Here is a 24,059-nt window from a genome sequence, read left to right on the forward strand (position 1 = left end):
TGGCAGCTCCAACTGCTCCAATCCTCACAACGCGGCCAAATCTCCTGACTGTAACAAAGATGGCCGCCTGTCGTCTTCCCCATCCCCAAAAGCGAAGCGCGTATGCGGCCTCCACCCGGAAATCCACCCCCCAGACATGACGTCACTGACAGCAGCCACAGTCAGGCAGTGCGCATGCTCCGCCTTTTATCCATAGGCAGAGGCCGCCGCCCCCTCCCGCGGAAAGACGGAACCACAACAGCGCTGCCCGTCTGAAAGATGGCCCATCCTCTAACTGTCACACAGCGTATGTGGGTGTGGTTTGTTTGTGCCAGGACCAGCCGCCATTTTAAGGGAGGAAAAAAAATGAAGCGGTGGTTGCCGGTCCGGGTTTGGGAGTTTGGAGGAGCGGCGGTGGGAGCCTGGGGGGAGGGGAAGAAGGATGAAGCTGCTGAGCAAATTGATTGACAGGGACAGCTCTGGGTGGGTGAGGGTCACCATGGCAACCCAGAGATGGGGGAGGGTCACCATGGCAACCCAGAGAGGGGGGAGGGTCACCGTGGCAACCCAGAGAGGGGGGAGGGTCACCGTGGCAACCCAGAGAGGGGGGGAGGGTCACCGTGGCAACCCAGAGAGGGGGGAGGGTCACCGTGGCAACCCAGAGAGGGGGGAGGGTCACCGTGGCAACCCAGAGAGGGGGGGAGGGTCACCGTGGCAACCCAGAGAGGGGGGAGGGTCACCGTGGCAACCCAGAGAGGGGGGAGGGTCACCGTGGAAACCCAGAGAGAGGGGAGGGTCACCGTGGCAACCCAGAGAGGGGGGAGGGTCACCGTGGAAACCCAGAGAGAGGGGAGGGTCACCGTGGCAACCCAGAGAGGGGGGAGGGTCACCGTGGCAACCCAGAGAGGGGGGAGGGTCACCGTGGCAACCCAGAGAGGGGGGGAGGGTCACCGTGGCAACCCAGAGAGAGGGGGGGAGGGTCACCGTGGCAACCCAGAGAGGGGGGAGGGTCACCGTGGCAACCCAGAGAGGGGGGGAGAAGGGGTAGCACGGTCAAGCTCGGGTGGGGGGGGAGGGGTGGGGCAGTTAACCAGGGGAGGGGGGGAAGAGGATGGGGTAGCGCGGTTAACCGGGGTTGGGGGGGGGGGGAACGTGGTTAACCGGGGGGAGGGGGTGGTGGTGCTGTTAACTGAAGGCTGATGTGTGTCTGGGGGTCTCGGTGGTGTGGGGGGGGTGGGGGGTGGGGGGGAGTTTGCAGGCGGTGGGTGCTCCCCATGTGTTTGCTGCCACCCCCCCCCCTTGTCCTTCTGGGTGGGGGTGGGGGTGGTGGGTTTGGAAGGAGCCTTGGCGAGTCGCTGCGGTGTAGACGGTTCACACACGGGGCTGTCGCTGTGCGTGTCGGGTGCTGGGGGGGGTGGGGTGGGGGTGGGGAGGGGGGGACAGAGAGTGTCGGAGCCCCTCTGACTGTCCATTCCCTCCCACAGGCAGATCACCCTGATGCCCGAGGAAGCTGAGGACATGTGGCACACCTACAACCTGGTGCAGGTGAAAGACAGTCTCCGGGCCTCAACCATCCGGTAAGAGAGGTTTCCAGCGTGGAAACAGGCCCTTCGGCCCAACTTCTCCATGCTGCCCCTTTCTTTTTAAACCCCTAAGCTAACCCCAATTGCCCGCATTTGCCCCCATATCCCTCTATACCCATCGTACCCATGGTAACTGTCTAAATACTTTTTAAAATTGTCCCCGTCTCTACTACTGCCTCTGGCAGCTCGTTCCAGACCCTCACCACCCTCTGGGTGAAAGAATTGCCCCTCTGGACCCTCTCCCCTCTCACCTTAAACCTATGCCCTCTAGTTTTAGACTTCCCTACCTTTGGGGAAAAGATATTGACTATCTCGCTGATCTGTGCCCCTCATTATTTTATAGATCTCTATAAGATCACCCCTCTACGCTCCAGAGAAAAAAGTCCCAGTCTATCCAGCCTCTCCTTATAACTCAATCCATCAAATCCCGGTAACATCCTAGTAAATCTATTCTGGGGGGTGGCGATGACGGTGGATGGCTTGGGAGGAGCCGGGAGGGAAGGAGTGGGTCTCATCCTCGCTCCTGTTTCTCACCAACGCAGTCACAACTCCTATTTATCGACTCTCGATTTGATTTATTATTGTCCCGTGTATCGGGATACAGTGAAAAGTATTGTTTCTTGCGCGTTATACAGACAAAGCATACCGTTGATAGAGAAGGAAAGGAGAGGGTGCAGAATGTAGTGTTACAGTCACAGCGAGGGTGTAGAGAAAGATCAGCTTAATGCGAGGTAGGTCCATTCAAAAGTCTGACGGCAGCAGGGAAGAAGCTGTTCTTGAGTCGGTCGGTACGGGACCTCAGACTTTTGTATCTTTTTCCTGACGGAAGAAGGTGGAAGAGAGAATTTCCGGGATGTGTGGGGTGGGGGGGGGTCCTTGATTATGCCGGCTGCTTTTCCCCGAGGCAGTGGGAAGTGTAGACAGAGTCAATGGATGGGAGGCTGGTTTGTGTGATGGGATTGGGGGCTACATTCACCACCCTTTTGTAGTTCCTTGCGGCCTTGGGCAGAGCAGGAGCCCAGACCGAGCTGTGATACATCCGGAAAAGATGCTTTCTATGGGGCACCTGTAAAAGTTGGTGAGAGTCGGAGCGGACATGCCAAATTTCCTTCGTCTTCTGAGAAAGTAGAGGCGTTGGTGGGGCTTTCTTAACTATAGTGTCGGCGTGGGGGGGGAGCCAGGACAGGTTGTTGGTGATCTTTTTCACTGTATCCCGATACACGTCACACTAATAAATCGAATCCTTTTCCTTCTCCCCTCTGTACTCTATGAACGGTATGCTTTGTCTGTGTAGTGCACAAGAAACAATACTTTTCACTGTATCCCAATACAAGTGTCAATAATAAATCAAACGGAGGATTTCGGGCCTACTGGGTTCTAGGCCAAGACACAGCCTGGGCCTCTCCTGATGTGCCAACCCTCAGCGCTTGTCCCTCCTTTGCAGGAAGGTGCAGATGGAGTCATCGACGGGCAGTGTGGGCAGTAACAGGGTGAGGACCACCCTCACCATCAGTGTGGAGACCATTGACTTTGACGCTCAGGCTTGCATGCTGCGTGTGAAAGGGACTAATATTCAGGAGAATGAGTATGTGAAGGTGAGGAGATCGCTGTATGTACGGAATAACAGATTCCCGGGAGAGAGATACACACTGGAATCTAATCGAGGGGTTCAGTGGGGTTTATATATAGAATAACAGATACCCGGGAGTGAGTTACAGACTGGAATCTAATCGAGGGGTTCGGGGTGGTTTATATATAAAATAACAGATACCCGGGAGTGAGTTACAGACTGGAATCTAATCGAGGGGTGCGGGATGGTTTATATACAGAATAACAGATACCCGGGAGTGAGTTACAGACTGGAATCTAATCGAGGGGTTCGGGGTGGTTTATATATAGAATAACAGATACCCAGGAGTGAGTTACAGACTGGAATCTAATCGAGGGGTTCGGGGTGGTTTATATACAGAATAACAGATACCCGGGAGTGAGTTACAGACTGGAATCTAATCGAGGGGTTCGGGGTGGTTTATATACGGAATAACAGATACCCGGGAGTGAGTTACAGACTGGAATCTAATCGAAGGGTTCGGGGTGGTTTATATATAGAATAACAGATACCCGGGAGTGAGTTACAGACTGGAATCTAATCGAGGGGTTCGGGGTGGTTTATATACAGAATAACAGATACCCGGGAGTGAGTTACAGACTGGAATCTAATCGAGGGGTTCGGGGTGGTTTATATATAGAATAACAGATACCCGGGAGTGAGTTACAGACTGGAATCTAATCGAGGGGTTCGGGGTGGTTTATATATAGAATAACAGATACCCGGGAGTGAGTTACAGACTGGAATCTAATCGAGGGGTTCGGGGTGGTTTATATACAGAATAACAGATACCCGGGAGTGAGTTACAGACTGGAATCTAATCGAGGGGTTCGGGGTGGTTTATATATAGAATAACAGATACCCGGGAGTGAGTTACAGACTGGAATCTAATCGAGGGGTTCGGGGTGGTTTATATACAGAATAACAGATACCCGGGAGTGAGTTACAGACTGGAATCTAATCGAGGGGTTCGGGGTGGTTTATATATAGAATAACAGATACCCGGGAGTGAGTTACAGACTGGAATCTAATCGAGGGGTTCGGGGTGGTTTATATATAGAATAACAGATACCCGGGAGTGAGTTACAGACTGGAATCTAATCGAGGGGTTCGGGGTGGTTTATATACAGAATAACAGATACCCGGGAGTGAGTTACAGACTGGAATCTAATCGAGGGGTTCGGGGTGGTTTATATATAGAATAACAGATACCCGGGAGTGAGTTACAGACTGGAATCTAATCGAGGGGTTCGGGGTGGTTTATATACAGAATAACAGATACCCGGGAGTGAGTTACAGACGGGAATCTAATCGAGGGGTTTGGGGTGGTTTATATATAGAATAACAGATACCCGGTAGTGAGTTACAGACTGGAATCTAATCGAGGGGTTCGGGGTGGTTTATATATAGAATAACAGATACCCGGTAGTGAGTTACAGACTGGAATCTAATCGAGGGGTTCGGGATGGTTTATATATAAAATAACAGATACCCGGGAGTGAGTTACAGACTGGAATCTAATCGAGGGGTTCGGGGTGGTTTATATACAGAATAACAGCTCCCCGGGAGTGAGTTACAAACTGGAATCTGATCGAGGGGTTCGGGGTGGTTTATATATAGAATAACAGATACCCGGGAGTGAGTTACAGACTGGAATCTAATCGAGGGGTTCGGGGTGGTTTATATACAGAATAACAGATACCCGGGAGTGAGTTACAGACTGGAATCTAATCGAGGGGTTCGGGGTGGTTTATATACAGAATAACAGATACCCGGGAGTGAGTTACAGACTGGAATCTAATCGAGGGGTCCGGGGTGGTTTATATACAGAATAACAGATACCTGGGAGTGAGTTACAGACTGGAATCTAATCGAGGGGGTTTTGTCACAGTGGGAGTGACGTTCTCTCTCTCTCTGTCTCTCTCTCTCTGACAGATGGGTGCCTATCACACCATAGAGCTGGAATTAAACCGGAAGTTTACCCTCGCTAAGAAACAGTGGGACAGTGTGGTCCTTGAACGAATAGGTATGTGTCTTGTGAAGACTGGTATTCCCTCTCTCAGTACTGTCCCCAGGTCCTGTTAGCTCGGCTGGAGAGAAAGATCAGCTTAATGCGAGGTGGGTCCATTCAAAAGTCTGACAGCAGCAGGGAAGAAGCTGTTCTTGAGTCGGTCGGTACGAGACCTCAGACTTCTGTATCTTTTTCCCCGACGGAAGAAGGTGGAAGAGAGAATGTCCGGGGTGTGTGTGCGTGGGAGGGGGTCCTTAATTATCCCGGCTGCTTTTCCCCGAGGCAGCGGGAAGTGTAGACGGAGTCACTGGATGGGAGGCTGGTTTGTGTGATGGGATTGGGGCTACATTCACCACCCTTTTGTAGTTCCTTGCGGTCTTGGGCAGAGCAGGAGCCCAGACCGAGCTGTGGTACATCCGGAAAGGATGCTTTCTACGGGGCATCTGTAAAAGTTGAGAAGGGGGTGGGTGAGTCACCATCTGCTGTGGTCTCCAGCGTGTGGTGTAGGTACACCCACAGCGCTGTTAGGGAGGGAGTTCCAGGATTTCGACCCCAGTAACAGCGAAGGAACGGCCGATATATTTTGTGAGTGTGTGTGTCCTTGGTGGTGGAGGTGGTGGGTTTGGAAGGTGCTGTGGAAGGAGCCTTGGCGAGTCGCTGAGGGGTATCTTGTAGACGGTACACACTGTGCGTGGGTGGTGGAGGGAGTGAGTGTCGAAGGTGGGGGTTAGTGTGTTGATCGAGCTGGGGGGGGAGGGGGGGAGTGGGGGCTGCTTTGTCCTGGATGGTGTCGAGCTTCTCGAGTGTTGTTGGGAGCCGCACTCATCCCAGGCAAGTGGAGAGCGTCCCATCACACTCCTGACTTGTGTCCTTGTGGATGGTGGGACAGGCTTTGGGAAGGAGACGGGGGGAGTCAGGAGGTGAGTTACTCCCCGCTGGATTCCCAGCCTCTGACCTGCTCTGGGAGCCACAGTATTGATGTGGCTGGGACCCAGTTCAGTTTCTGGTCAATGGTAACCCCCAGGATGGTGATAGTTGGGCGGTGGGGGTGGGGGGGATTCAGCGATGGTCGTGCCATAGAATCCCTAGAGTACATAAAGAGGCCAGTCGGCCCATCGAGTCTGCACTGACCACAGTCCCACCCAGGCCCTACAATTCCCACTCATTAACAATATCAAATAGAATTTTAGTCACTCTGCCTAAATTACAACCTTGTTTGGGGTTTTCTGGAATATTCTGGGCCTTCTCTATGGATCCTTCTGTCTGGAACTTCTGTCTTCTTTGGTACCTTTGCGATTGAGGTGAAGCTTTCTTTTAAGACATCCATGAGGCTGTTACACTGGCAGACGGCAGTTCCTTCCTCTGTTTGTTGCCCCACTGCCCTCTTCTCTTATCCCTGTGATAACCGATCAATATCCCCGACAACAGGACTGGCAGGTTGCCAACACCATCAGTTTCAAATTCAAAAGGTTCTTGGTATCTAAGTGCCTGATTTAAATTGACTGGCTGAATTCAACAGAAATACTTGTCTTAGGAACGCCGCTGCTCGGCCTTCGATACAAACGTTTCGTTTTGGGATTACATCGTCTTTCTCGACGATTCTCCTGTCTGGGACGTCCTGTCTTCTTTGGTACCTTTGCCAGAGAGACGATGCTTTCTGTCAGCTGTTCTGCTGACTGATGGGGTTCACCTTCTCCCCTTATTGTCCCACTGCCCTCTTCTCTTATACCTGTGATGATGTACCTGTATCGACTCAACTGTGTAACGTCTCTCTCTCTCTGTGCCCCCAGAACAGGCGTGTGACCCCAGTCACAATGCAGACTTGGCAGCGGTGGTTATGCAGGAGGGACTGGCCCACATCTGCCTCGTCACGTCCAGTATGACCGTCCTGCGGGCCAAAGTGGAGACCACCATCCCCCGGAAACGCAAGGGCAGCTGCACCCAACACGACAAGGTACAGGCGCACCGTGACACCCGGTCCCAGAGAGGGGGAAAGGACAGTGTATCTAACACACTGTGACACCCGGTCCCAGAGAGGGGGAAAGGACAGTGTATCTAACGCACTGTGATACCCGGTCCCAGAGTGGGGGAAAGGACAGTGTATCTAACGCACTGTGACACCCGGTCCCAGAGAGGGGGAAAGGACAGTGTATCTAACGCACTGTGATACCCGGTCCCAGAGTGGGGGAAAGGACAGTGTATCTAACGCACTGTGACACCCGGTCCCAGAGTGGGGGAAAGGACAGTGTATCTAACGCACTGTGACACCCGGTCCCAGAGTGGGGGGAAAGGACAGTGTATCTAACGCACTGTGACACCCGGTCCCAGAGAGGGGGAAAGGACAGTGTATCTAACGCACTGTGACACCTGGTCCCAGAGTGGGGGAAAGGACAGTGTATCGAACGCACTGTGACACCTGGTCCCAGAGTGGGGGAAAGGACAGTGTATCGAACGCACTGTGATACCCGGTCCCAGAGGGGGAAAGGACAGTGTATCTAACGCACTGTGACACCCGGTCCCAGAGTGGGGGAAAGGACAGTGTATCTAACGCACTGTGACACCCGGTCCCAGAGTGGGGGAAAGGACAGTGTATCTAACGCACTGTGACACCCGGTCCCAGAGTGGGGGAAAGGACAGTGTATCTAACGCAGTGTGACACCCGGTCCCAGAGTGGGGAAAGGACAGTGTATCTAACGCACTGTGACACCCGGTCCCAGAGTGGGGAAAGGACAGTGTATCTAATGCACTGTGATACCCGGTCCCAGAGTGGGGGGAAAGGACAGTGTATCTAACGCACTGTGATACCCGGTCCCAGAGTGGGGGGAAAGGACAGTGTATCTAACGCACTGTGACACCCGGTCCCAGAGTGGGGGGAAAGGACAGTGTATCTAATGCACTGTGACACCCGGTCCCAGAGGGGGGAAACGACAGTGTATCTAAGGGTTGTGGATGGAAATGGTGATGTTTTCTTGGTTCTATTTTGGATCTCAGGCTCTGGAGAAGTTTTACGAAGCGGTGATGCAGGGAATTATTCGACACATTAACTTTGACGGTAAGTACCGGGTTTACAGAGCAGCGCTCAGAGTGTCCTCACCGTCCCCGTTGTGTGTGTGTGTGTGTCTGTGTGTGTGTGCGTGTGTCTGTGCGTGTGTCTGTGCGTGTGTGTGTGCGTGTGTGTGCGTGTGTGTGTGCGTGTGTGTGCGTGTGTGTGTGTGAGTGTGTGCGTGTGTGTGTGCGTGTGTGTGTGCGTGTGTGTGCGTGTGTGTGTGTGAGTGTGTGCGTGTGTGTGTGCGTGTGTGTGTGCGTGTGTGTTTGTGTGTGTCTGTGTCTGTGCGTGAGTGTGTCTGTGTGTGTGTGTGTGTGTCCATGTGTATGTGTCAGATTGTGTTGGTTCGCTTCTGTCTTCCTCGTGCCATCCCGCTCTCATCCCACCCTCCCCCGTTTCCCCCTCTCTGTCGTTCCCTCTCTCTAATAATCCCCTCGTGTCTGTCCCTCCGTCTCACCCTCCCTCTTCCTGCTGCACCCACTACCCGCCCCACCGCACTCTCTCGTTCACACTCTGTCTGCCACTCACTCTGTGGTTTGACAGATTCATAGCTCTCTCAATCTCTCGCTCTGTCTCACACCGGCTTGCGGACCCTCCCTGCTCCCTCCCTCCCTCCCCGCTCCCTCCCTCCCAGTTCCTTCCACTTCCCTCCCCGCTCCCTCCCTCCTCCACTTCACCCATCTTGCGCCCCTCCCTCCACCCTCTCCCCTCTCCCCACCATCTCCACCCTCCCTTTTCCCGCCCATTTCTCCCCCCTGCTCCCCCACCACTCCCTCTCCCCCCGCTTCCCCTTCCCCACAATCTCCCCCCATCTCCACCCTCTCCCCCTGCCCCTCTCTCTGCCCCCGCCCCTCCTCGCCCCACCCCCAGCCCCTTCTCCCATCCCGTCCCCCTGCCTCCTCCCCCCCCCCCCCCTCCCCCACATGCACTCTTTCACCCACCCACTATGGGTGGCACGGTGGGTTAGCACTGCTGCCTCACAGTGCCAGGGACCCGGGTTCGATTCCCAGCTCAGGGTCACTGTCTGTGTGGAGTCTGCACGTTCTCCCCGTGTCTGCGTGGGTTTCCTCCGGGTGCTCCGGTTTCCTCCCACAGTCCGAAAGACGTGCTGGTTAGGGGTGGATTGGGCTGTGCTAAATTACCCCTTGGTGTCAGAGTGACCAGCTAAGGTAAACACATGGGGTTCTGGGGATAGGGCCTGAGTGGAATTGTGGTCGGTGCCGATGGCCTCCTCCTGCACTGCTGGGATTCTATCATTTTCTCTTCGCCTCTTACTCTCTGCTCTCACTCACTCCTCTCCCTATACCCCCTCTGTCAGTCTCTCCCACACTCCCCAATTCCTCCCTCTCTCGTTCTCTCTCTCTCCCTCTCTTTCTCCTGCTCTTCCCTTCTCTTTCTCTGACTCCCTCTCTCCATCCCTCTCCTCTCTGACTCTCTCCCCGTCTCTCCCCGCACGTTCCCTTCTCTCCCTCCCCCTCTGCCTCCCTCCCTCTCTGCCTCCCTCCCTCTCTGCCTCCCTCCCTCTCTGCCTCCCTCCCCCTCTGCCTCCCTCTCTCTCTGCCTCTCCCCCCAGTGCTGTCTAACTCTCCCCCTCTCTCCCACACAGTGGTGAAGTGTGTCCTAGTGGCGAGCCCTGGTTTTGTGAAGGAACAGTTCTGTAATTACATGTTTGATCAGGCGGTAAAGATGGACATTAAACTCATCCTGGAGAATCGCTCCAAATTCCTGCAGGTCCACTCATCATCCGGACACAAGTACGCTCTCAAAGGTGAGAATCCCGTCACACCGAGAGACAGGAATCATCGTCAGGGGCGCAGAGTAATGAACGGGAAGGGGATTGGGATTGTGTACAGTGGGAGTGAACGGGAAGGGGATTGGGATTGTGTACAGTGGGAGTGAACGGGAAGGGGATTGGGGTTGTGTACAGTGGGAGTGAACGGGAAGGGGATTGGGATTGTGTACAGTGGGAGTGAACGGGAAGGGGATTGGGATTGTGTACAGTGGGAGTGAACGGGAAGGGGATCGGGATTGTGTACAGTGGGAGTGAACGGGAAGGGGATCGGGATTGTGTACAGTGGGAGTGAACAGGAATGGGATCGGGATTGTGTACAGTGGGAGTGAACGGGAAGGGGATTGGGATTGTGTACAGTGGGAGTGAACGGGAAGGGGATTGGGATTGTGTACAGTGGGAGTGAACGGGAAGGGGGATTGGGATTGTGTACAGTGGGAGTGAACGGGAAGGGGATCGGGATTGTGTACAGTGGGAGTGAACGGGAAGGGGATTGGGATTGTGTACAGTGGGAGTGAACGGGAAGGGGGATTGGGATTGTGCACAGTGGGAGTGAACGGGAAGGGGATTGGGATTGTGTACAGTGGGAGTGAACGGGAAGGGGATCGGGATTGTGTACAGTGGGAGTGAACGGGAAGGGGATTGGGATTGTGTACAGTGGGAGTGAATGGGAAGGGGATTGGGATTGTGTACAGTGGGAGTGAACGGGAAGGGGGATTGGGATTGTGTACAGTGGGAGTGAACGGGAAGGGGATTGGGATTGTGTACAGTGGGAGTGAACGGGAAGGGGATTGGGATTGTGTACAGTGGGAGTGAATGGGAAGGGGATTGGGATTGTGTACAGTGGGAGTGAACGGGAAGGGGATTGGCCTGGCATAAAAATAGAGAAACAGATATAGAATAACAGATACCCGGGAGTGAGTTACAGACTGGAATCTAATCGAGGGGTTCGGGGTGGTTTATATATAGAATAACAGATACCCGGGGGTGAGTTACAGACTGGAATCTAATCGAGGGGTTCGGGGTGGTTTATATATAGAATTACAGATATCCGGGAGTGAGTTACAGACTGGAATCTAATCAAGGGGTTCGGGGTGGTTTATATGTAGAATAACAGATACCCGGGAGTGAGTTACAGACTGGAATCTAATCGAGGGGTTCGGGGTGGTTTAAGAACATAAGAACATAAGAAATAGGAGCAGGAGTAGGCCATCTAGCCCTTCGAGCCTGCCCCGCCTTTCAATAAGATCATGGCTGATCTGTCGTGGCTCAGTTCCACATTCCCGCCCTCTCCCCATAACCCTTAATCCCCTCTCTTATCAAAAACCCATCAACCCGCTTCTTAAAAATATTTGGCGAGGCAGCCTCCACCACTTCAACGGGCAGAGAATTCCAGAGATTTACCACCCTTTGAGTGAAGAAGTTCCTCCTCAACTCCGTTCTAAACCGCCCCCCCTGTATCTTGAGGCTGTGCCCCCTAGTCCTACTGTCTTTTTTGAGCGGGAAGAGTCTCTCCACCTCTATCCTATCCATCCCATTCATCATCTTATACGTCTCAGTGAGATCTCCCCTCATTCTTCTAAACTCTAACGAGTACAAGCCTAGTTTATTCAGCCTCACCTCATAGCTCCACCCCCTCAACTCCGGCATCAGCCTAGTAAACGTCCTCTGCACTCCCTCCAAGGCCAAAATATCTTTGCGCAGGTCCGGCGCCCAAAACTGCATACAGTACTCCAGCTGCGGCCTCACCAATGCCCTATACAGCTGCAGCAAGACCTCCCTACTTTTATATTCAATCCCCCTCGCTATAAAGGCCAGCATCCCATTCGCCTTCCTGACCACCTGCTGCACCTGCAAGCTGGGTTTTTGCGACTCATGCACAAGGACCCTGAGGTCCCTCTGCACCGTCGCCTGCTGCAGTTTTTCGCCACGTAAGTAATAGTCCTTCCTACCATTCTTCCTACCAAAGTGGACCACCTCACACTTGCCAACATTAAATTCCATTTGCCATTTCCTGGCCCATTCGCCCAGCCTATCTAGATCCTTCTGCAGACTCTCCACACCCTCCGCACAATTTGCCTTTCCCCCAATCTTGGTGTCATCAGCAAATTTTGACACCCTACACTCGGTTCCCTCCTCCAGATCATCTATATAAATGGTAAATAGCTGAGGCCCCAGCACCGACCCCTGGGGCACTCCACTAGTCACCAACCGCCAATCCGAATAGCACCCATTGACCCCCACTCTCTGCCTCCTATTTGACAACCAATCCTCTATCCACGCTAACACCCTACCCCCAGGACTTCCTGTGGGGATGTGGCCCATCAGTCAATACCTTTACAACAGAAACTGAAAGCTTTGGCTCTTATTTAAAAACACAGACGCAGTTTGGGTTGGGCAGGGGAGCAGCTCTCACTCACTGGGATCTCAGCACCAGCTCGCTCGCTTCAGAGCTGTTAGCGAGGGGAGGGGAGAGTGAGAATAACCCCAGCCAGCACCCCCCAGGTACAGAGCTCCCATTAACCCCTCCACCCACCAGTGTCACTGTCCCCTGATGGACAAGTGTCTGTCCTCACTCGATCGCAAGGGTATTGTGTACAGTGGGAGTGAACGGGAAGGGGATTGGGATTGTGTACAGTGGGAGTGAACGGGAAGGGGATTGGGATTGTGTACAGTGGGAGTGAACGGGAAGGGGATTGGGATTGTGTACAGTGGGAGTGAACGGGAAGGGGATCGGGATTGTGTACAGTGGGAGTGAACGGGAAGGGGATCGGGATTGTGTACAGTGGGAGTGAACGGGATGGGGATCGGGATTGTGTACAGTGGGAGTGAACGGGAAGGGGATCGGGATTGTGTACAGTGGGAGTGAACGGGAAGGGGATCGGGATTGTGTACAGTGGGAGTGAACGGGAAGGGGATCGGGATTGTGTACAGTGGGAGTGAACGGGAAGGGGATTGGTCTGGCATAAAAATAGAGAAACAGATACAGAATAACAGATACCCGGGAGTGAGTTACAGACTGCAGTCTAATCGAGGGGTTCGGGGTGGTTTATATATAGAATGACAGATACCCGGGAGTGAGTTACAGACTGCAGTCTAATCGAGGGGTTCGGGGTGGTTTATATATAGAATAACAGATACCCGGGAGTGAGTTACAGACTGGAATCTAATCGAGGGGTTCGGGGTGGTTTATACATAGAATAACAGATACCTGGGAGTGAGTTACATACTGGAATCTAATCGAGGGGTTCGTGGTGGTTTCTGTATAGAATAACAGATACCCGGGAGTGAGTTACAGACTGAATCTAATCGAGGGGTTCGGGGTGGTTTATATATAGAATAACAGATACCCGGGAGTGAGTTACGGACTGGAATCTAATCGAGGGGTTCAGGGTGGTTTATATACAGAATAACAGATACCCGGGGGTGAGTTACAGACTGGAATCTAATCGAGGGGTTCGGGGTGGTTTATATATAGAATTACAGATACCCGGGGGTGAGTTACAGACTGGAATCTAATCGAGGGGTTCGGGGTGGTTTATATATAGAATTACAGATATCCGGGAGTGAGTTACAGACTGGAATCTAATCGAGGGGTTCGGGGTGGTTTATATGTAGAATAACAGATACCCGGGAGTGAGTTACAGACTGGAATCTAATCGAGGGGTTCGGGGTGGTTTAAGAACATAAGAACATAAGAAATAGGAGCAGGAGTAGGCCATCTAGCCCTTCGAGCCTGCCCCGCCTTTCAATAAGATCATGGCTGATCTGTCGTGGCTCAGTTCCACTTTCCCGCCCTCTCCCCATAACCCTTAATCCCCTCTCTTATCAAGAACCCATCAACCCGCTTCTTAAAAATATTTGGCGAGGCAGCCTCCACCACTTCAACGGGCAGAGAATTCCAGAGATTTACCACCCTTTGAGTGAAGAAGTTCCTCCTCAACTCCGTTCTAAACCGCCCCCCCTGTATCTTGAGGCTGTGCCCCCTAGTCCTACTGTCTTTTTTGAGCGGGAAGAGTCTCTCCACCTCTATCCTATCCATCCCATTCATCATCTTATACGTCTCAGTGAGATCTCCCCTCATTCTTCTAAACTCTAACGAGTACAAGCCTAGTTTATTCAGCCTCACCTCATAGCTCCACCCCCTCAACTCTGGCATCAGCCTAGTAAACCTCCTCTGCACTCCCTCCAAGGCCAAAATATCTTTGCGCAGGTCCGGCGCCCAAAACTGCATACAGTACTCCAGCTGCGGCCTCACCAATGCCCTATACAGCTGCAGCAAGACCTCCCTACTTTTATATTCAATCCCCCTCGCTATAAAGGCCAGCATCCCATTCGCCTTCCTGACCACCTGCTGCACCTGCAAGCTGGGTTTTTGCGACTCATGCACAAGGACCCTGAGGTCCCTCTGCACCGTCGCCTGCTGCAGTTTTTCGCCACGTAAGTAATAGTCCTTCCTACCATTCTTCCTACCAAAGTGGACCACCTCACACTTGCCAACATTAAATTCCATTTGCCATTTCCTGGCCCATTCGCCCAGCCGATCTAGATCCTTCTGCAGACTCTCCACACCCTCCGCACAATTTGCCTTTCCCCCAATCTTGGTGTCATCAGCAAATTTTGACACCCTACACTCGGTTCCCTCCTCCAGATCATCTATATAAATGGTAAATAGCTGAGGCCCCAGCACCGACCCCTGGGGCACTCCACTAGTCACCAACCGCCAATCCGAATAGCACCCATTGACCCCCACTCTCTGCCTCCTATTTGACAACCAATCCTCTATCCACGCTAACACCCTACCCCCAGGACTTCCTGTGGGGATGTGGCCCATCAGTCAATACCTTTACAACAGAAACTGAAAGCTTTGGCTCTTATTTAAAAACACAGACGCAGTTTGGGTTGGGCAGGGGAGCAGCTCTCACTCACTGGGATCTCAGCACCAGCTCGCTCGCTTCGGAGCTGTTAGCGAGGGGAGGGGAGAGTGAGAATAACCCCAGCCAGCACCCCCCAGGTACAGAGCTCCCATTAACCCCTCCACCCACCAGTGTCACTGTCCCCTGATGGACAAGTGTCTGTCCTCACTCGATCGCAAGGGGATTGTGTACAGTGGGAGTGAACGGGAAGGGGATTGGGATTGTGTACAGTGGGAGTGAACGGGAAGGGGATTGGGATTGTGTACAGTGGGAGTGAACGGGAAGGGGATTGGGACTGTGTACAGTGGGAGTGAACGGGAAGGGAATTGGGATTGTGTACAGTGGGAGTGAACGGGAAGGGGATTGGGATTGTGTACAGTGGGAGAGAACGGGAAGGGGATTGGGATTGTGTACACTGGGAGTGAACGGGAAGGGGATTGGGATTGTGTACAGTGGGAGTGAACGGGAAGGGGATCGGGATTGTGTACAGTGGGAGTGAACGGGAAGGGGATCGGGATTGTGTACAGTGGGAGTGAACGGGAAGGGGATCGGGATTGTGTACAGTGGGAGTGAACGGGAAGGGGATCGGGATTGTGTACAGTGGGAGTGAACGGGAAGGGGATGGGGATTGTGTACAGTGGGAGTGAACGGGAAGGGGATCGGGATTGTGTACAGTGGGAGTGAACGGGAAGGGGGTCGGGATTGTGTACAGTGGGAGTGAACGGGAAGGGGGATTGGGATTGTGTACAGTGGGAGTGAACGGGAAGGGGATCGGGATTGTGTAGAGTGGGAGTGAACGGGAAGGGGATTGGGATTGTGTACAGTGGGAGTGAACGGGAAGGGAATCGGCATTGTGTACAGTGGGAGTGAACGGGAAGGGGATTGGGATTGTGTACAGTGGGAGTGAACGGGAAGGGGATCGGCATTGTGTACAGTGGGAGTGAACGGGAAGGGGATTGGGATTGTGTACAGTGGGAGTGAACGGGAAGGGGATCGGGATTGTGTACAGTGGGAGTGAACGGGAAGGGGATCGGGATTGTGTACAGTGGGAGTGAACGGAAAGGGGATCGGGATTGTGTACAGTGGGAGTGAACGGGAAGGGGATCGGGATTGTGTACAGTGGGAGTGAACGGGAAGGGGATCGGGATTGTGTACAGTGGGAGTGAACGGGAAGGGGATCGGGATTGTGTACAGTGGGAGTGAACGGGAAGGGGATCGGGATTGTGTACAGTGGGAGTGAACGGGAAGGGGATTGGGATTGTGTACAGTGGGAGTGAACGGGAAGGGGATTGGGACTGTGTACAGTGGGAGTGAACGGGAAGGGAATTGGGATTGTGTACAGTGGGAGTGAACGGGAAGGGGATTGGGATTGTGTACAGTGGGAGAGAACGGGAAGGGGATTGGGATTGTGTACACTGGGAGTGAACGGGAAGGGGATTGGGATTGTGTACAGTGGGAGTGAACGGGAAGGGGATCGGGATTGTGTACAGTGGGAGTGAACGGGAAGGGGATCGGGATTGTGTACAGTGGGAGTGAACGGGAAGGGGATCGGGATTGTGTACAGTGGGAGTGAACGGGAAGGGGATCGGGATTGTGTACAGTGGGAGTGAACGGGAAGGGGATCGGGATTGTGTACAGTGGGAGTGAACGGGAAGGGGATCGGGATTGTGTACAGTGGGAGTGAACGGGAAGGGGGTTGGGATTGTGTACAGTGGGAGTGAACGGGAAGGGGATTGGGATTGTGTACAGTGGGAGTGAACGGGAAGGGGATTGGGATTGTGTAGATTGGGAGTGAACGGGAAGGGGATTGGGATTGTGTACAGTGGGAGTGAACGGGAAGGGGATCGGGATTGTGTACAGTGGGAGTGAACGGGAAGGGGATCGGGATTGTGTACAGTGGGAGTGAACGGGAAGGGGATCGGGATTGTGTACAGTGGGAGTGAACGGGAAGGGGATCGGGATTGTGTACAGTGGGAGTGAACGGGAAGGGGATCGGGATTGTGTACAGTGGGAGTGAACGGGAAGGGGATCGGGATTGTGTACAGTGGGAGTGAACGGGAAGGGGATCGGGATTGTGTACAGTGGGAGTGAACGGGAAGGGGATTGGTCTGGCATAAAAATAGAGAAACAGATACAGAATAACAGATACCCGGGAGTGAGTTACAGACTGCAGTCTAATCGAGGGGTTCGGGGTGGTTTATATATAGAATAACAGATACCCGGGAGTGAGTTACAGACTGGAATCTAATCGAGGGGTTCGGGGTGGTTTATATATAGAATAACAGATACCCGGGAGTGAGTTACAGACTGGAATCTAATCAAGGGGTTCGGGGTGGTTTATATGTAGAATAACAGATACCCGGGAGTGAGTTACAGACTGGAATCTAATCGAGGGGTTCGGGGTGGTTTAAGAACATAAGAAATAGGAGCAGGAGTAGGCCATCTAGCCCTTCGAGCCTGCCCCGCCTTTCAATAAGATCATGGCTGATCTGTCGTGGCTCAGTTCCACATTCCCGCCCTCTCCCCATAACCCTTAATCCCCTCTCTTATCAAGAACCCATCAACCCGCTTCTTAAAAATATTTGGCGAGGCAGCCTCCACCACTTCAACGGGCAGAGAATTCCAGAGATTTACCACCCTTTGAGTGAAGAAGTTCCTCCTCAACTCCGTTCTAAACCGCCCCCCCTGTATCTTGAGGCTGTGCCCCCTAGTCCTACTGTCTTTTTTGAGCGGGAAGAGTCTCTCCACCTCTATCCTATCCATCCCATTCATCATCTTATACGTCTCAGTGAGATCTCCCCTCATTCTTCTAAACTCTAACGAGTACAAGCCTAGTTTATTCAGCCTCACCTCATAGCTCCACCCCCTCAACTCCGGCATCAGCCTAGTAAACGTCCTCTGCACTCCCTCCAAGGCCAAAATATCTTTGCGCAGGTCCGGCGCCCAAAACTGCATACAGTACTCCAGCTGCGGCCTCACCAATGCCCTATACAGCTGCAGCAAGACCTCCCTACTTTTATATTCAATCCCCCTCGCTATAAAGGCCAGCATCCCATTCGCCTTCCTGACCACCTGCTGCACCTGCAAGCTGGGTTTTTGCGACTCATGCACAAGGACCCTGAGGTCCCTCTGCACCGTCGCCTGCTGCAGTTTTTCGCCACGTAAGTAATAGTCCTTCCTACCATTCTTCCTACCAAAGTGGACCACCTCACACTTGCCAACATTAAATTCCATTTGCCATCTCCTGGCCCATTCGCCCAGCCGATCTAGATCCTTCTGCAGACTCTCCACACCCTCCGCACAATTTGCCTTTCCCCCAATCTTGGTGTCATCAGCAAATTTTGACACCCTACACTCGGTTCCCTCCTCCAGATCATCTATATAAATGGTAAATAGCTGAGGCCCCAGCACCGACCCCTGGGGCACTCCACTAGTCACCAACCGCCAATCCGAATAGCACCCATTGACCCCCACTCTCTGCCTCCTATTTGACAACCAATCCTCTATCCACGCTAACACCCTACCCCCAGGACTTCCTGTGGGGATGTGGCCCATCAGTCAATACCTTTACAACAGAAACTGAAAGCTTTGGCTCTTATTTAAAAACACAGACGCAGTTTGGGTTGGGCAGGGGAGCAGCTCTCACTCACTTGGATCTCAGCACCAGCTCGCTCGCTTCGGAGCTGTTAGCGAGGGGAGGGGAGAGTGAGAATAACCCCAGCCAGCACCCCCCAGGTACAGAGCTCCCATTAACCCCTCCACCCACCAGTGTCACTGTCCCCTGATGGACAAGTGTCTGTCCTCACTCGATCGCAAGGGGATTGTGTACAGTGGGAGTGAACGGGAAGGGGATTGGGATTGTGTACAGTGGGAGTGAACGGGAAGGGGATTGGGATTGTGTACACTGGGAGTGAACGGGAAGGGGATTGGGATTGTGTACACTGGGAGTGAACGGGAAGGGGATTGGGATTGTGTACAGTGGGAGTGAACGGGAAGGGGATTGGGATTGTGTACAGTGGGAGTGAACGGGAAGGGGATTGGGATTGTGTACAGTGGGAGTGAACGGGAAGGGGATTGGGATTGTGTACAGTGGGAGTGAACGGGAAGGGGATTGGGATTGTGTACAGTGGGAGTGAACGGGAAGGGGATCGGGATTGTGTACAGTGGGAGTGAACGGGAAGGGGATCGGGATTGTGTACAGTGGGAGTGAACGGGAAGGGGATCGGGATTGTGTACAGTGGGAGTGAACGGGCAGGGGATCGGGATTGTGTACAGTGGGAGTGAACGGGAAGGGGATCGGGATTGTGTACAGTGGGAGTGAACGGGAAGGGGATCGGGATTGTGTACAGTGGGAGTGAACGGGAAGGGGATCGGGATTGTGTACAGTGGGAGTGAACGGGAAGGGGATTGGTCTGGCATAAAAATAGAGAAACAGATACAGAATAACAGATACCCGGGAGTGAGTTACAGACTGCAGTCTAATCGAGGGGTTCGGGGTGGTTTATATATAGAATAACAGATACCTGGGAGTGAGTTACATACTGGAATCTAATCGAGGGGTTCGGGGTGGTTTCTGTATAGAATAACAGATACCCGGGAGTGAGTTACAGACTGAATCTAATCGAGGGGTTCGGGGTGGTTTATATATAGAATAACAGATACCCGGGAGTGAGTTACAGACTGGAATCTAATCGAGGGGTTCAGGGTGGTTTATATATAGAATAACAGATACCCGGGAGTGAGTTACGGACTGGAATCTAATCGAGGGGTTCAGGGTGGTTTATATACAGAATAACAGATACCCGGGGGTGAGTTACAGACTGGAATCTAATCGAGGGGTTCGGGGTGGTTTATATATAGAATTACAGATACCCGGGGGTGTGTTACAGACTGGAATCTAATCGAGGGGTTCGGGGTGGTTTATATATAGAATTACAGATATCCGGGAGTGTGTTACAGACTGGAATCTAATCGAGGGGTTCGGGGTGGTTTATATGTAGAATAACAGATACCCGCGAGTGAGTTACAGACTGGAATCTAATCGAGGGGTTCGGGGTGGTTTAAGAACATAAGAACATAAGAAATAGGAGCAGGAGTAGGCCATCTAGCCCTTCGAGCCTGCCCCGCCTTTCAATAAGATCATGGCTGATCTGTCGTGGCTCAGTTCCACTTTCCCGCCCTCTCCCCATAACCCTTAATCCCCTCTCTTATCAAGAACCCGTCAACCCGCTTCTTAAAAATATTTGGCGAGGCAGCCTCCACCACTTCAACGGGCAGAGAATTCCAGAGATTTACCACCCTTTGAGTGAAGAAGTTCCTCCTCAACTCCGTTCTAAACCGCCCCCCCTGTATCTTGAGGCTGTGCCCCCTAGTCCTACTGTCTTTTTTGAGCGGGAAGAGTCTCTCCACCTCTATCCTATCCATCCCATTCATCATCTTATACGTCTCAGTGAGATCTCCCCTCATTCTTCTAAACTCTAACGAGTACAAGGCTAGTTTATTCAGCCTCACCTCATAGCTCCACCCCCTCAACTCCGGCATCAGCCTAGTAAACCTCCTCTGCACTCCCTCCAAGGCCAAAATATCTTTGCGCAGGTCCGGCGCCCAAAACTGCATACAGTACTCCAGCTGCGGCCTCACCAATGCCCTATACAGCTGCAGCAAGACCTCCCTACTTTTATATTCAATCCCCCTCGCTATAAAGGCCAGCATCCCATTCGCCTTCCTGACCACCTGCTGCACCTGCAAGCTGGGTTTTTGCGACTCATGCACAAGGACCCTGAGGTCCCTCTGCACCGTCGCCTGCTTCAGTTTTTCGCCACGTAAGTAATAGTCCTTCCTACCATTCTTCCTACCAAAGTGGACCACCTCACACTTGCCAACATTAAATTCCATTTGCCATTTCCTGGCCCATTCGCCCAGCCGATCTAGATCCTTCTGCAGACTCTCCACACCCTCCGCACAATTTGCCTTTCCCCCAATCTTGGTGTCATCAGCAAATTTTGACACCCTACACTCGGTTCCCTCCTCCAGATCATCTATATAAATGGTAAATAGCTGAGGCCCCAGCACCGACCCCTGGGGCACTCCACTAGTCACCAACCGCCAATCCGAATAGCACCCATTGACCCCCACTCTCTGCCTCCTATTTGACAACCAATCCTCTATCCACGCTAACACCCTACCCCCAGGACTTCCTGTGGGGATGTGGCCAATCAGTCAATACCTTTACAACAGAAACTGAAAGCTTTGGCTCTTATTTAAAAACACAGACGCAGTTTGGGTTGGGCAGGGGAGCAGCTCTCACTCACTTGGATCTCAGCACCAGCTCGCTCGCTTCGGAGCTGTTAGCGAGGGGAGGGGAGAGTGAGAATAACCCCAGCCAGCACCCCCCAGGTACAGAGCTCCCATTAACCCCTCCACCCACCAGTGTCACTGTCCCCTGATGGACAAGTGTCTGTCCTCACTCGATCGCAAGGGGATTGTGTACAGTGGGAGTGAACGGGAAGGGGATTGGGATTGTGTACAGTGGGAGTGAACGGGAAGGGGATTGGGATTGTGTACAGTGGGAGTGAACGGGAAGGGGATTGGGATTGTGTACAGTGGGAGTGAACGGGAAGGGAATTGGGATTGTGTACAGTGGGAGTGAACGGGAAGGGGATTGGGATTGTGTACAGTGGGAGAGAACGGGAAGGGGATTGGGATTGTGTACAGTGGGAGTGAACGGGAAGGGGATCGGGATTGTGTACAGTGGGAGTGAACGGGAAGGGGATCGGGATTGTGTACAGTGGGAGTGAACGGGAAGGGGATCGGGATTGTGTACAGTGGGAGTGAACGGGAAGGGGATCGGGATTGTGTACAGTGGGAGTGAACGGGCAGGGGATCGGGATTGTGTACAGTGGGAGTGAACGGGAAGGGGATCGGGATTGTGTACAGTGGGAGTGAACGGGAAGGGGATCGGGATTGTGTACAGTGGGAGTGAACGGGAAGGGGATCGGGATTGTGTACAGTGGGAGTGAACGGGAAGGGGATCGGGATTGTGTACAGTGGGAGTGAACGGGAAGGGGATCGGGATTGTGTACAGTGGGAGTGAACGGGAAGGGGATCGGGATTGTGTACAGTGGGAGTGAACGGGAAGGGGATCGGGATTGTGTACAGTGGGAGTGAACGGGAAGGGGATCGGGATTGTGTACAGTGGGAGTGAACGGGAAGGGGATCGGGATTGTGTACAGTGGGAGTGAACGGGAAGGGGATCGGGATTGTGTACAGTGGGAGTGAACGGGAAGGGGATTGGTCTGGCATAAAAATAGAGAAACAGATACAGAATAACAGATACCCGGGAGTGAGTTACACACTGCAGTCTAATCGAGGGGTTCGGGGTGGTTTATATATAGAATAACAGATACCCGGGAGTGAGTTACAGACTGGAATCTAATCGAGGGGTTCGGGGTGGTTTATACATAGAATAACAGATACCTGGGAGTGAGTTACATACTGGAATCTAATCGAGGGGTTCGGGGTGGTTTCTATATAGAATAACAGATACCCGGGAGTGAGTTACAGACTGAATCTAATCGAGGGGTTCGGGGTGGTTTATATATAGAATAACAGATACCCGGGAGTGAGTTACGGACTGGAATCTAATCGAGGGGTTCAGGGTGGTTTATATACAGAATAACAGATACCCGGGGGTGAGTTACAGACTGGAATCTAATCGAGGGGTTCGGGGTGGTTTATATATAGAATTACAGATACCCGGGGGTGTGTTACAGACTGGAATCTAATCGAGGGGTTCGGGGTGGTTTATATATAGAATTACAGATATCCGGGAGTGAGTTACAGACTGGAATCTAATCGAGGGGTTCGGGGTGGTTTATATGTAGAATATCAGATACCCGGGAGTGAGTTACAGACTGGAATCTAATCGAGGGGTTCGGGGTGGTTTAAGAACATAAGAACATAAGAAATAGGAGCAGGAGTAGGCCATCTAGCCCTTCGAGCCTGCCCCGCCTTTCAATAAGATCATGGCTGATCTGTCGTGGCTCAGTTCCACTTTCCCGCCCTCTCCCCATAACCCTTAATCCCCTCTCTTATCAAGAACCCATCAACCCGCTTCTTAAAAATATTTGGCGAGGCAGCCTCCACCACTTCAACGGGCAGAGAATTCCAGAGATTTACCACCCTTTGAGTGAAGAAGTTCCTCCTCAACTCCGTTCTAAACCGCCCCCCCTGTATCTTGAGGCTGTGTCCCCTAGTCCTACTGTCTTTTTTGAGCGGGAAGAGTCTCTCCACCTCTATCCTATCCATCCCATTCATCATCTTATACGTCTCAGTGAGATCTCCCCTCATTCTTCTAAACTCTAACGAGTACAAGCCTAGTTTATTCAGCCTCACCTCATAGCTCCACCCCCTCAACTCTGGCATCAGCCTAGTAAACCTCCTCTGCACTCCCTCCAAGGCCAAAATATCTTTGCGCAGGTCCGGCCCCCAAAACTGCATACAGTACTCCAGCTGCGGCCTCACCAATGCCCTATACAGCTGCAGCAAGACCTCCCTACTTTTATATTCAATCCCCCTCGCTATAAAGGCCAGCATCCCATTCGCCTTCCTGACCACCTGCTGCACCTGCAAGCTGGGTTTTTGCGACTCATGCACAAGGACCCTGAGGTCCCTCTGCACCGTCGCCTGCTGCAGTTTTTCGCCACGTAAGTAATAGTCCTTCCTACCATTCTTCCTACCAAAGTGGACCACCTCACACTTGCCAACATTAAATTCCATTTGCCATTTCCTGGCCCATTCGCCCAGCCGATCTAGATCCTTCTGCAGACTCTCCACACCCTCCGCACAATTTGCCTTTCCCCCAATCTTGGTGTCATCAGCAAATTTTGACACCCTACACTCGGTTCCCTCCTCCAGATCATCTATATAAATGGTAAATAGCTGAGGCCCCAGCACCGACCCCTGGGGCACTCCACTAGTCACCAACCGCCAATCCGAATAGCACCCATTGACCCCAACTCTCTGCCTCCTATTTGACAACCAATCCTCTATCCACGCTAACACCCTACCCCCAGGACTTCCTGTGGGGATGTGGCCCATCAGTCAATACCTTTACAACAGAAACTG

At 52.7% G+C, this 24,059-nt stretch overlaps 1 protein-coding gene across 1 annotated transcript; it reads left to right on the forward strand.

Moving 5' to 3' along the window:
* Positions 1-365: 365 nt before the first annotated feature.
* LOC145339021 (protein pelota homolog) lies at positions 366-15,005 on the forward strand. Its single transcript, XM_080183447.1, has 8 exons — positions 366-462; positions 1,464-1,556; positions 3,007-3,157; positions 5,107-5,197; positions 6,973-7,136; positions 8,174-8,234; positions 9,835-9,996; positions 14,908-15,005. Exons 1-8 carry the CDS (start codon positions 422-424, stop codon positions 15,003-15,005), a joined length of 861 nt encoding a protein of 286 aa, XP_080039573.1. The 5' UTR covers positions 366-421.
* Positions 15,006-24,059: the final 9,054 nt, after the last annotated feature.

The sequence above is a fragment of the Carcharhinus amblyrhynchos genome, unplaced genomic scaffold (genome assembly GCF_965287045.1).
Source record: "Carcharhinus amblyrhynchos unplaced genomic scaffold, sCarAmb.v2.hapA chromosome_289, whole genome shotgun sequence".
Classification (NCBI taxonomy): Eukaryota; Metazoa; Chordata; class Chondrichthyes; order Carcharhiniformes; family Carcharhinidae; genus Carcharhinus; species Carcharhinus amblyrhynchos.

Bases quoted from the DNA above. Each gene is read 5' to 3' on its own strand.
- LOC145339021 (XM_080183447.1), top strand. From the start codon at position 422: ATGAAGCTGCTGAGCAAATTGATTGACAGGGACAGCTCTGG. The intron at 3,158-5,106 runs GTGAGGAGATCG...TCTCTCTGACAG, and splicing joins AGGAGAATGAGTATGTGAAG to ATGGGTGCCTATCACACCAT. The intron at 5,198-6,972 runs GTATGTGTCTTG...CTGTGCCCCCAG, and splicing joins TGTGGTCCTTGAACGAATAG to AACAGGCGTGTGACCCCAGT.